This window comes from Hesperophylax consimilis, chromosome 18, assembly GCF_061612785.1.
Source record: "Hesperophylax consimilis isolate HC1 chromosome 18, BYU_Hcon_1.0, whole genome shotgun sequence".
Classification (NCBI taxonomy): domain Eukaryota; kingdom Metazoa; phylum Arthropoda; class Insecta; order Trichoptera; family Limnephilidae; genus Hesperophylax; species Hesperophylax consimilis.
In genome coordinates this window covers 6310601-6324495 of record NC_142853.1, presented here as the reverse complement: position 1 = coordinate 6324495, position 13895 = coordinate 6310601, and the positions used below count along the sequence as shown (strand labels likewise).

Here is a 13895-nt window from a genome sequence, read left to right as displayed (position 1 = left end):
AAAGTGATGAAACAAAAACTTTATTAACTGGGTTAAGTAGGTTAGGTTAGGTTAGGTTAGCTTTAATTTTTTTTCATCGTTTCTAATGACTTTATATCACTTTTTAAATGTGTGTTGAATTTTCACTGTGTTGAGTTATCATGGAACCATTTGCGGCACGTATCAGAGTGGAAGATACTCACAGTATCGCTCTGATGTACCACCATTCAGAAATGAAACGTTGCTTAAGCCCTAATTATAAATAGCCAGGAACTTCCTCACCTTCCTCTTTCCCATGTACTTCCCATCCCATTACATTTAGCCTCACAACTTTCCCCATTTATTTTTCTCTTTCCTATCTATTTCTCATCCTCAGTAACTTCAGCTTCACAACATACACATTTGGGGATTCTTATGATATTAGCTTCAGAATTTTGGGAGCTGTTGGGACTCTGAATTTAAAAAAAATTGTTTACGTGTTTAGGGTACCAATTTTTTTCTAAACAGGTGATAAATAGTTACCTTTCCGAACGCTGCGCGCTGTGACTTTTATATATATCTAAACAAATCCCCAAAAAAATGTAAAAAAATGCGAGTTCGAATAATCAAATAGTTTCATACTTATTTCGATAGAAATTGATACACCATACAATCTAAATGACACTTTACTCTTGATCGGTCGGTGGCTGAGTTGAAGTCGCGTTTGGGTCCCACCCAGGCGTAGTGTGGTCAATTCCTTGCCTGTCTAAGTCCTCCATCACAACACAAGCACACTTTTCGCTTTCTGTGGTGATAGTAGGAGATTGTCAAATATTGCCAGGTTATTCGTAACCAGGGAATGTTTGTCTTTCTTTATAAAATATAATTTTAAAATTCATCGTTGAGGAATTTTTAGCATGAATTTATATTTTTCTGTACAAAAATATCTAAAAAACATCTTCACAATTCAACCATTATGTTTGAATATAACAAGAAACCAACTAATTTGACACTTATGTTCGATGCGTGATCGTATCCACGTTGCTCGAAAAAAAAGCGACAATTATGGAGATATCCACGATGGTCAAAGTCGGCCCCAGATTCAAAACTCACCCCATATTACGGTACTCTGCAATTTCAATTCAATTAATTGACATTATGCTAAGAAACTTCGTGTATACATATTCTCCGCCGTAAGTAAAAACATAGATCTTGTTGTTCTTGCTCTAATGAACACTCAAATCGCTATATTGAAAAAGGTAGCTATTCTGACATCATAAGCAAAAAGGCAGCTAGAAAATTGCAATGATCGCAATAATAGTTCTGATGTCAATAATAGGTCTCTTATTTCCAAATGTTTTTTTTTGAAAATTTCGAGCTGCCTTTTTGCTTATGGCGGCAACATTATTATTTTTTGTACGGTGGAAAGGCTTTTTTTCTTTAAAAATAAAGACAAATATTCCAGGGTTACAAATGACTTTCTCTTTATACTTCTCTATTACCATCAGTACAGTGGGAACATATTTTTGTTTAATCCAAATTATACAAGAATTCACCGCATTTGTATACTCAGCTACTAACTAGTCATGTGTATGTGGCAGGAACTGAAGACTAGAACGGAAATGCCACGAATTTACCATTCATGTGGCTTCTTCAGATTTATTCAAGATTTGACCTGACACCTAGAACAATACGGATTGTAAACAAATTACACAATCAATTGCACAACGGTAGACGACCGGTCGACTTGTTTATAATCTCATTGTTTGTAAATTGAATTGAACAAAAATTTTGTCGTACAATTGAAACTATTTCTCCTGGTTAAAATTTATTTGTACTTCTGTTTGTATCTGTCTCTTTTCCCATTCACACCCACACCGATCACTTCTCTATGCTTTTTCCGTATCCAAGACATAATGGTTAGTTTGCAATCATTTATTTATGACCGTCTTAACAGTTTAACTTTAAGAAAGGGTCCTTTCGAATTCAATATAAAAATTGTGGCTGAAACAAGTGAGAACATTATTTACTTTTTCCAATTAGCAAAGAAGTTATACAATTCAATTCAATTCGCGTTATTCATTTTAAAAAAATTTACAAAATTGTTATTTTTAATGCGTTTTTAAAATACATTTGGTAATAAGAATTCTTACATTAAAGCGATGTACTACGTCGTGTAATAAATCGAGCCGCTATCAATAATACCCCTTACGTAGATGGCGATAAGGTTTAAATTCCCGTTTAACACCATCCGCCTGTATTGATTTATGTAAGAAAAAAACATGGCCAAAAAGTGCCTTTTATTTTATTTTGTGGATGTTCAGGCATAAATATTTAATTTTTTTCTTATCATTTTATAAATGACTTAATTTGAAACATTAGAAAATAAAATCATAACCGAAAATGGGTTCGTAAGTAGGAGATTTTGAACTTTAAAGCAGTTTTCATAGGCCTTATACATTATTTTTTTCTGGGCTTTTTTCTTTTAAAGCATCTGAAACTTTTCTAGGCGACCAAATTTTCAAACCAAAAACACATGATTTTGCATTACTACGTAGTGCATCGCCTTAATACAAATAGTGTGTATATCAACTATACCAGTAATAATTGAGCTTGCCTTTTAAACGCAGCTTCATTGATGCTAAAAATGTCGATATTTGAATTGATTCTGTTCAACAGCTAGATTGCTCTCCCTACAGGCATGACCATTGGCAAGTTAGTCCTGCGGGCCGGGAGATAAAATAGTTTATGTTGTCAGTGATGGAGATAACCATCGGGAACATAGAAATGAAGACCGAATTTTCAAACCACCACGAATCAGTCTAAATAAATGTGTAGCAATGCGCACATCCCCCCTGACCCGTAGATAGTTCATTCCGAGCATACCCAAAAGAAATTCAGTAGAATAGAGCCAAGGATAGTAGCCATACTCCCTCATGTAGAGAAATCTCGAAAAATTCTTCTGAACTCTCTCCAACATGAGAGAATACTTTACCTGGTGTGGTCTCCAAATCACCGACCCACTTTCAAGTCTACTCCTTACTAAGAATTAAATAAAACTATAAGCACCCAAAAAAATATATTTATTTTGTACAAAAGTTCACTCAATTCAGAAGTTTACGAAAAATATATTTGCTTGTATGTTCATAGGTAAAGTCCAGATCCATTTTTGTATTTATTTTGGAGCCGGTACTTACCAAAAAAACTATAATGCACCTAAACTCACGAGTCATGATTATCGATTATATTAGAATATATCTAAGTTCAAGGTCCGTAGATTATAATATTTAATTCCCTGCTAATGTAACACATACCACACTCTTAAATCTGTTCTGAGAAACAAGTGATGATATTTCACTTGAATCCATAAAAAAAATTGTTATAAAAAAGCCATTACGAGATGTTTTACTAAAAAAGATTGGCTATTAGCATTCGTTAATGGGTGTTCGAACGGTACTCAACTAAGCTTCTCTTATGTAAGACAACATTTATTTAAAAAATGGGTAATAATGGATAATGTACGCTATAAAAACGGCTTTAACCAAAAGTAATGAATGGCTGGCGCTAAGAGTCAGGCTTTAGCAGTTGGTTTTTATGACTGATATGTTTTTAGGTAGGGTTTAAATGTATTTTGTATTTTTAATTTTTGTGAATAGCACCATCTGCCATTTTCGACTGAATTTGTTTTACTGTTAGTGAGTCGTAAATTCAGTAATAATATAATATTAAGTTAAGTTGGATAAAATTGATCCGTTAGATGTGGTCTAAGTTTTTTTGAGAAGTTTATAAATTAGTAACTACCTACCTGAATTTACGATCAAACGGTTATTGGTTTTTTTTTTTCAAAATTATATATATGTACATTTATAACCATGCTCGTAGCTCGTAGTTCTGTGAACAGTAGACTTCTATTAATATTAATATTATATACTTCTATGAAACACGGCTACCATCTTGACGGAATTAACCAGACACGGAATACACAAACACTTTTACAGACAAACGAAAAGCAAAGTATACTTCTATATGCATATACTTCTTTAGAAACATCCGTGTACAAAAACTTTATTCAAAAAACATTTCATTTAAAATAAAAAAAAGATGAATACTCCACTGCTAAACATAAATATTCAACAAGACCAATAAGCCAAAATATTCTGATTTCTCCCAGTTTGAATACTTTTGGACAGAGAAATATTAAATTCAAAATTATACGATGCTCTACCAAATCAAACAAAAAAATAACGGTAATGAATATATCTGAAACAAAATTTAAAAAAATGGCTGAGAGAACAAAGTAATGAAGACGATGTTAAGACAACTTGTTACTAAATACAAAAGTTTAAAAACTACAGTCCACCTCAGAACAGGAAACCCTAGTAAAGAGGACTGTGAAAAAAAAAGAATGTATACGTATTTATGCCTACATCATCTACAAACTTTGCAATTGAAACTAGTATAAAAAATAAAAAAAGTGATCGAGTCAAAACAGGACTTCCGTACGCTCAGTCAAATATTCGATTGTATCGAGTAATCAGGTATAGACATCACAATCTTTACTTAATTGTAAAATAATATTATAGGTTATGTTGTTATAATAAGTATAATTAAGCACGTTGGGTGCTAAAATGTAAGTGTAACAATAGAGGATTTTTTTAAATTGCGGGTAATGACCACCATCATTTTTAGAGAGAAAAGAAAACTAACAAATACAGGGTTTTCCAATAAGAGGTGTTATTTTGATATTCAAAAAAAAAATCATTTTTTAATATAAATGATTGAATATTTATTTAATTTTAAAGAAGAAAGTATGCCGTTAATAGTGAAAAATAACATCAGTCAAATGACCACTACGAACACGCCTACAGGACCATATCCTTTTCATAAAATTTTCCATAACCAAATCGCAAAGTGGCTGCATTATGTCCTCGATAGCCTCATGAATTCTATCTTTGAGGTCTTGAATTGACGCTGGGCTGTTGGCGTAGACGTTCTCTTTCACGTGGCCCCAAAAGAAGAAGTCGCAAGGTGTTAAATCACAAGATCTCGGTGGCCAATTGTGATCACCTCTTCGAGAGATAACACGGTCCGGAAACTTTCCATGCATAAACATTGATAAAATCCAGATTTCTAAAAGGATGTAAAAATGCGACCTGTATTTGTATGGTAGGTGATTGTCCAATAATTCTGGGTATATATAAAGGTGCCTCGCCGGGCTAAAAGATATTTCGATTACTTGGGATTAGCAAGGTTCCACTTTAAAAAAAATTGCATGTCGTTTGATCTTTGTCAGCAACACAACAGGCGAGAGCTCCTGTTTCATCTGGTGACTTGATTTGTTAGCAATACACCAGGCGAGAGCTCCTGTTTCATCTGGTGACTTGATTTGTTAGCAATACACCAGGCGAGAGCTCCTGTTTCATCTGGTGACTTGATTTGTTAGCAATGCACCAGGCGAGAGCTCCTGTTTCATCTGGTGACTTGATTTGTTAGCAATACACCAGGCGAGAGCTCCTGTTTCATCTGGTGACTTGATTTGTTAGCAATACGCCAGGCGAGAGCTCCTGTTTCATCTGGTGACTTGATTTGTTAGCAATACACCAGGCGAGAGCTCCTGTTTCATCTGGTGACTTGATTTGTTAGCAATACACCAGGCGAGAGCTCCTGTTTCATCTGGTGACTTGATTTGTTAGCAATGCACCAGGCGAGAGCTCCTGTTTCATCTGGTGACTTGATTTGTTAGCAATACGCCAGGCGAGAGCTCCTGTTTCTTCTGATGACTTGATTTGTCAGTAACACACCAGGCGAGAGCTCCTGTTGTTTCCGGTGACTTGATAAATAATGACTTTTTTCTTCTAAGATATCATAGACAAATATCCGGATACCAGTGCATAAAACAATCAAAGAGAAAATAATGACTGAAAATGTAGGTACCCTTTATTGTTGCATATTTTATATGTAACTAAATATTGTGGAATGTCTATTTCAGGAATCAATTGATATTTCCGTTTTCATGTTGCTTAGCCATTAAATCATATTAATATTGCCAGTCTGGCTGTTTAAAGACGATTCATATAAATAACCGACTTAGCATTTCATTGTGAAAGGTAAATAATGAAATATTGGATAAATAATTTTAAAGGCCTATTACTCATTTATTCTAGATCTCAGTGCGAAAAAAGATAAAAGTGATATAAAGTTATAAAAAGTGATGAAATATAAACTAGGTTAAATGGGTACGCAGGTTAGGTTTATAGTTAGTTTTGTTTCATCGCTTTTAATGACTTTACAGGTATCAGTTTTTCAAAGGTGTGTTGAATTATCACTTTATTGAGTTATCTTGAAACCTAATAAAAATAGGTGTGGGCTGTTCAGAGTTCACGGCGGGTTTATAGATTGGCTTAAGAGGAAGCTACAAGCCAAAAATGTGTATATTCTTGGTATACCTTATATTGTAGGTAATAGGCATTAAAATCGCTTGACAAACGGAGTCTAGAAACGTTCGATTTCTAGCACAAAACTGGTTTTTATTTATTTTGTAAATAATTTTATAAGAAAGCAAAAAAGTTAATCAAGTAAAACTGTCACAGATAATCTTAGCTGTAAAACTGTATTTTTTAAAAGTTGTTTCCTTTACGCGTTCATACATTTCTGTAGGAAAAATATTTTTTTTAGTATGTTACATTTATATTTTTTATTGAGTAATTTATTTTTTTATTTGTATTCTACTCAAGCGAAACGGTAGGAAAACCTTCAATTTATCTAAAGCATTTTTTGGTATTCATAATGTACACCAACTCTTTAAAAATATTAATCAAAATAGTGATTTAGCATTAAGCTTCGCCTTAATTGCTCAGTAGTTTAGAGCAGCCCCCCGGATAGCGGAAAGTACCGGAATTAAATGGTTACCCTGTTTGCGACTATAAATCCTAGCTTCTAGTGTGATGAAAGAAATAACATTATATTAATCAAACAAAAAATATGAAAACTTAATGGAGGCACAAAAACTATATCTTTGTTTTGTGTAACCCATTAGTCATAAGTAGATATTTAGTCAAAACGTTTTCTTATCTATTTAATGATGTAAACTAATTAGACCATTTTCGCAGTCATAAGTTCTCTTTGAGCAAACCCTCACCGCTGCACAGTCGGCACCACAGTAATTTATAAGTGCATAGTCTACATTCAGAGAACTGATGCCCAGATGTGTTCGCTAGGTAGGCACTACTTAATTCCACTTCTTCAACTAACGACCTAAGATAATACAAATGTAGTAATTCAAATTAAATAACGCGGAGGTATTGATCCAAAGGTGAAAAAAACATTTAAAAATAATTTATAATTCGAAATATGTTCAGTAAAACATGTCACCTAAATTTCGAAGAGAGACGTTTCCTAATGCAAAATATTGGCTATTATTTTGTAGAGCTGGATCGACCACACTTAAAAAAACTAGCTCAAAACATATCCCAAGGTTTTTTCATCATTTTAAGCACCAAGTTGTGGAGTTTTCAAGTCTTTGAAATGAATAGCACTTGCTTTTTTTTATTTTACGATGCTCCATGAGAGAGTTCTCACGATTGTACCATTGTTTACAAGTGTATGTACGCATAAAAGTGCCTGTAAAAGCCTCCAGGACATAAAGCCGATGTTCTGCTAACAAATTCTACTTGTCTTCGGCTCTCAGTGACTCGGATTAAGTGGATCTAAACATAGATATCACCGGGTCTGCCCCGCGAACGGTGAATTCGTCATTAAGTTCAAAGCAATTACTTCAAGATCAAATTGAACTAAGAATGAAATAAATTTCTTTGTATTATACTAACCTACCTATCTAATTTGAAAACGGGAAATTCAAATCTTGTGTTTACTTTGTAGCAAAATTGAAAATAAATTGATGGATATATTTTTATGATTACTTCATAAAACCGGCTTGTTTTTTTCTCAATGTCGCACGTTTAAATAAAACATGCAATATGCGTGTTTATCGTGAGAAATTAAACGAACAGTCATCAGTACATTCTTGCGTTTATACTCTTTACGACTTTGACAACTTAAATAAAAAGCTAAGCAATCCGAACATGGGTTCATACGAACCAAATTTTATTATGTTTACGCTCTAGCAAAATTATATACAATACGCTCCAAATCACGCACAATTTTAAGATGGACTAATTATTATTTTGGAAATACTCGTATAACATATATATTTTCGGTTATTACCAATATTTCATCAATAGTTCAAGAGTGATTGGAGGCAATAGAACCACCGAAGAAAACTGTCCGCATTATTATAACTCACCCGGTAAAATTTCATTAGTCTCGGAATAAAACTGTTGATTTGTATACTCGTTGAAACATCCGGCGTTTCCCAGGCTTTATTTTGCTGGGGCGGGAAAAGGGGATGGGTGATTTTTCTAAATCTTACAAAGACATTGACCTTCCTCTTGTTTTGAAGGTCAATTGTGCTTAATTTCATCCATCTCTAAATAAAACTGTAGATATGTATACAAATCAAACGCCGCCCGCAGACATAATTCTTTATATTAATATATTAGGCTGTGGAACGAACTGCCGGCCTCTGTGTTTCCTCCCTCCTACAACATGAGACTCTTCAAGACGCATGTTCACTCCTTCCTCTCCACAAAAAAACCCTCCACACAGCATCCCCAAAGATGACATAGGCCCTGAAGGAAATTATTTTCTTCAGGGCCTCCTGTGTGGAGTTAATATAAAAAAAAATATATAAGACAGATAATTATATATTTTTGTGTGAAGTTCTCAAAGCATGTATGAAAACATTTTGTAAATTTATTGATCACTTGTAAATATGTAATATTTTTGTTTTCACTCTGTTAAATATTCAAAATAACAATTTCGTACATATTATGTGAAAAATAATAATAGCGTAAAGTCTTCTAGTAAAACTACCAATGAGACATTTTGTGACTCAGGATTCGCTGCCCAGGGTGGCACAGATTCAGAAGATTCATCAGAGGGCCGTGGTCGAGTCTATCCACTAGCAATCCAAAGGTCGCGGGCGTGCGCAAGTAAATTTTATTTGACGAATTTGTGTTTCATTTCATTTATTTTTATTTCATTGTATTTCAAACTGTATTCACTATAAATAATATATAGTATACTTGCGACACGTTCCAGAGTGGAAAATGGTCTCAGTATAGCCCTGGTGTAAGGCCACCATTTAGATTAGAAAAGTTGCTTGAAATGACTTGGGCGTGTTTGGGGACCATATCTGAACAGCCAAGAATCTACCCACCTTCCTTTTCTCCATCTCCTTCCCCTCCCTACTACCTCCAACCTCACAATATTGGGGATGCCATAGTCTCACTGGCTCCAGACGGAATTTTTAATGAGGCGTCTTCAATTATTATATATATATTTTTTTTTTTCAATGCTGAACTAATGTTTATAAGACAAGGTTTTATGCATAGCACAAAGGATAACAAATTATTATAAGCAATGATTAGTCGCCTAAAATATCAATCCTTTCATACAAAAAGAAAGTTGGTTGTTCACAGGTGAAAAAAAAATAATAAGCAGTAATTGTTGATTGAAGTACTAGTACATATTCAATTATTTGGCGTGTTGGAAATAAGCCGACGTGGCTCAGTGGTCCAGAGCACCTGACCGGACATCAGAAGGTGTGGGCTCAATTCCCGTCGGCGGCATTTATTTTTACTCGGGAGATATTTTCAATTTGTGTTGAAATTTCAGACGACTAATAATTTGTTAGGCGTTTCAAGTTTAATGTTTTCTTTTATTTTACGATCAATGATATAACTCTTTATTGAACACGTTAGAGCTATTTGATGCATTATTTTTCTTATAAATAATCTACCTCTATTAATTTACTTGGCTATTCACTCTTATAAAATAACAAATAAAAATAATATTTACCACGGAATATATTTCCTTGACAGCACACTTTACTCGTGAGTCAACAGTAAGTTCATTCCGTATTCCACACACGTTCATTATCGGGCTTGTATTTAAAAATCATATTTACAGAACTGCGAATTTTAATTTCTCAAATGTATACATATAATCGCGTTTTTCTCGTGATTTCTATAGGTTTCTCAAAGACCGTATAACGAAATCAATTTTAATTATATCTTGATAAAAACCTCCATTGTTTATAGTTTACGAACTGTACAAAGATATTGCCACATGGATTTATCATTTTAAGGCCAAAACTGATTGAAAATGTTGTTTTGTACTAACTCTTCTGAAAATAGATAGTATATTCATCGAACAACTCTTTAAGCACTGCAAAAACTTGTTGATTTTCGAAATATCATGCATGTTCTTATTCTGTATTACTGTTACGGGAGATAATATATTCAACGAAAATCCTTAAAACATTGCAAAAACTTGTTGATTTTCAAGATATCATGCACGTCCTTCTTCTATATTACTGTTACGGGAGATAATATATTCATCGAAAAACTCTTTAAGCACTGCAAAAACTTGTTGATTTTCGAAATATCATGCATGTCCTTATTCTGTATTACTGTTACGGGAGATAATATATTCAACGAAAATCCTTAAAACATTGCAAAAACTTGTTGATTTTCAAGATATCATGCACGTCCTTCTTCTATATTACTGTTACGGGAGATAATATATTCATCGAAAAACTCTTTAAACATTGCAAAAATTTGTTAATTTTCGAGATATTATGCATGTCTTTATACTGTATTTACAGGAGATAATATATTCAACAAAAATCCTTTAAACTTTTCAAAAACTTGTTGATTTTCGAGATATCATGCAAGTCATAATTCTGTATTACTGTTACGGGAGATAATAAATTCATCGTAGATACCTTATATATGTAAAAAACATGCTCATTTTAGAGATACCAGGAATGTCGTCATTCTGTATAACTGTTACGAAAAGTTAGATTTTCATCGAAAAACCATCTAAACATTTCAATAACTTGTTTTCTTTCAAGATATCGTGTATGCCATTATTCTGTGCAATTACGGAAGGCTAAATACTATATTGTAAAACCATTAACCAATTTAACGCTTAAATTTTTCGTATATTATTTGACGTTCGAAACAGAATATTCCGACCTCAATAAATTCTTAAAATTGCTTACGTCTAATTAACAACAGAATGTATCGCTAACGAAGCTAATATCACTATATTGATCACACTCAACAAATGACAAACAAATATTTGTTTATCATTTGTTGAGTGTGATCAATATAGTGATATTAGCTTCGTTAGCGATACATTCTGTTGGAATATTTTGTTTCGAACGTCAAATAATATAATTTTCGGTATATTATTTGACGTTCGAAACAGAATATTCCAACCTGAATAAATTCTTAAAATTGCTTACGTCTAATTAACAACAGAATGTATCGCTAACGAAGCTAATTCTTTATTGATCACACTCAACAAATGATAAACAAATATTTCGAGAAGGATTGGACAAAGAATAGAGCACAAATTATCACGGTTCTGATTTCTGACTAATTTCTGACTTCTCTATTTGAATTTCTGTTCGCCCAAAAGCGCTTTTACAAACATTTGATAATATTTTTTTTTATTTAATATATATAAGCGGATACAGAATGTTAAATGAGTACATAAAAATATATTTACATTACAAAATATATTTATGTTCGCAATCTCACCAATGAAGAAACTGGTTTTTGTGCTTGGTGAGAGAGTTACACTAAAATGAATAATGAACATGAACATAACAATTTAGTAAAACAGTAATCAATATTAAAATTTTCATTTAAAATTATACGGAAGAATGGTATTATTAATGACGAATGGCACCCTTAGGATTTGATGATCATTACAAATTAATCGCATATTTAAATGATGCATGTGTTTTTATGGACAGATAGGGTTACGTTATTCTCATTCAGCTGATACAAAAACGAAATGTGTATCAATTCCGATACTGTATTTCTTATCCCGAGTGACAGAGTAAAACGCGCCGGGAAATTTTGATGACAAGTATTTATTTATTTCATTTTATTTATTAATAATAATACCCCAAACTAGGCAAATGCCCGCATTATGGTGGTGGTACATATAAAAACAATAATACAATGTTGTATATATATATATCGTAATACTATTGGTAATACAAAAACAAAAATTATAAATATATGTACGATAATAGGGATAAAGTCGGAATTATTTCACTTAAGGGTCTTTCTTCAGTCATACAATAATTTAATTCAGAAAGCTTTCCGATTTCGTTCCACCACTTTCTATCAGCCATACGGTAATTTGCTTAAAGAGGGTTAAAAACTTACTGCATTGCTGCTCGAACCCATTAAACACCTTAGGAGCCAGGAATACATGGAAACGTTGTCCAAACGATGTATTCATTTTTGTTACTATCATCCTTTGTTCTGATCTTAGTCTTGTTGTATAACTGTGATCTATAAGACTATGGAGCTTGGATTGCTCGTATTGTACATTATAATTTTGTAAGGTGTCGATGGGTACATATTACATGTCCTAATTATCTTTGTTTCCATTGACAGATAGAACGCGAAGTTATTCTCCGCAGCGGGGACAAAGAGTGCAAGATCCCAGTGCTCCAAGAGTACAGAAGGCGCCAGGACAGAGTGGCGTCTGTAGCGCCCGACCAGCCGAGGCGCCAAGACGCCTGGACCATGGATGTTCAGGTACTTGTTGTATTCCGACGCAATTTTTTGTATTTATTTTTGTTTAGTGCTATAATCCTTTGGAATTACTGCGGGTCCAGAGAATTGCTCATTTGTTTTTTTTTGTCTTGTAGTTTTCTACAACATCAAAATTTAGTTTGTTCTTGTTTTGTGTGAATTTCTCCCAATTGTCTGGAGTCAATGAGACTATGGCATGTTGTGAGGCTGAAGGTAAAGTGAAAGAGTTGGTGAAGAAGACGGTAAGGAAGTACCTGGCCACTCAGATCTGGTCACCAAACACGGCCACAGTTTCAATTCTGAATGATGATCTTACACAAGGGCGGTACTGAAAGTATCTTAAGCTCTGGAACGTGCCGCAAATATTCTGTATATTATTTTTAATGAGTTTTTTGTGAAACAACACAAATAAAATCTACTTGCGCACGCCGATTTTTGAACCTGCGACTTCCAATTTGTTATTCGAGAGCCTTACGCCTCGACCTAGTAGACCATCATGATATCGATTGTGTAAAAAAATATAACGATTGAGAAAAAAATATACCAACAAGACAATATTGAAACGAGTTGCAAATGTACCATCTATATCAATGACAATAAACGAGAGTAAAAATATTAAATTTTAATAGCCCAAGTCAGCTTAATTAAACGGTAAAGAACCACATATCTCAACAGGTAACTACTTAACGTATATTTATTTAGGTACCTTCCTTGCCCAACCGTTAATATTGCCTTAGCCGTTTGTTATTCAACCTTCAGGAAATATTTTATATCAGACTAACATTCATTATTATTCCGCAAAGATAACACCTGCCTTCTGAGTCGATACTTCACCAACCGTTTACCATCTTACGACCATAGACATTTACGATTTTTTACACTATGGACACTGTGAACTAACAAATAATTAACCAACCGTTCACCGTCTTACGATTATAGACATTTACGATATTTTACACTATGGTATGGACACTGTGAACCAAGAAATAATTAACCAACCGTTTACCGTCTTAGGATAATAAACATTTACGATGTTGTAGCATGTACATGTATTGTAGCATTCCATCATGATACTATTTATAAAAAAATACGTGTTCTCGATATATTCTGAATGACTAATATTTTACCGTAAAGTTAGCATGCCGTCACTTTTTTAACAGGATCATTTTTCTCCGTGCACGATTCGTTCTTGACTTCAACATCTCGGCTATGGAACGATTTGACGGACTCTGTGGTTCCTCCTTCCTACAACAT

The 13895-nt window shown here is 33.5% G+C and overlaps 1 protein-coding gene across 2 annotated transcripts in view; it reads left to right on the top strand.

The window, feature by feature from the left end:
• LOC149415291 (uncharacterized) overlaps nt 1-13895 on the top strand; it is a 159821-nt gene that overhangs the window by 112950 nt on the left and 32976 nt on the right. For both annotated transcript variants that reach the window (XM_089642467.1, XM_089642466.1), the window contains exon 5: nt 12501-12644. In XM_089642467.1, coding sequence (XP_089498593.1) covers nt 12501-12644 — 144 coding nt within the window. The remainder of the gene's footprint in view (nt 1-12500; nt 12645-13895) is intronic.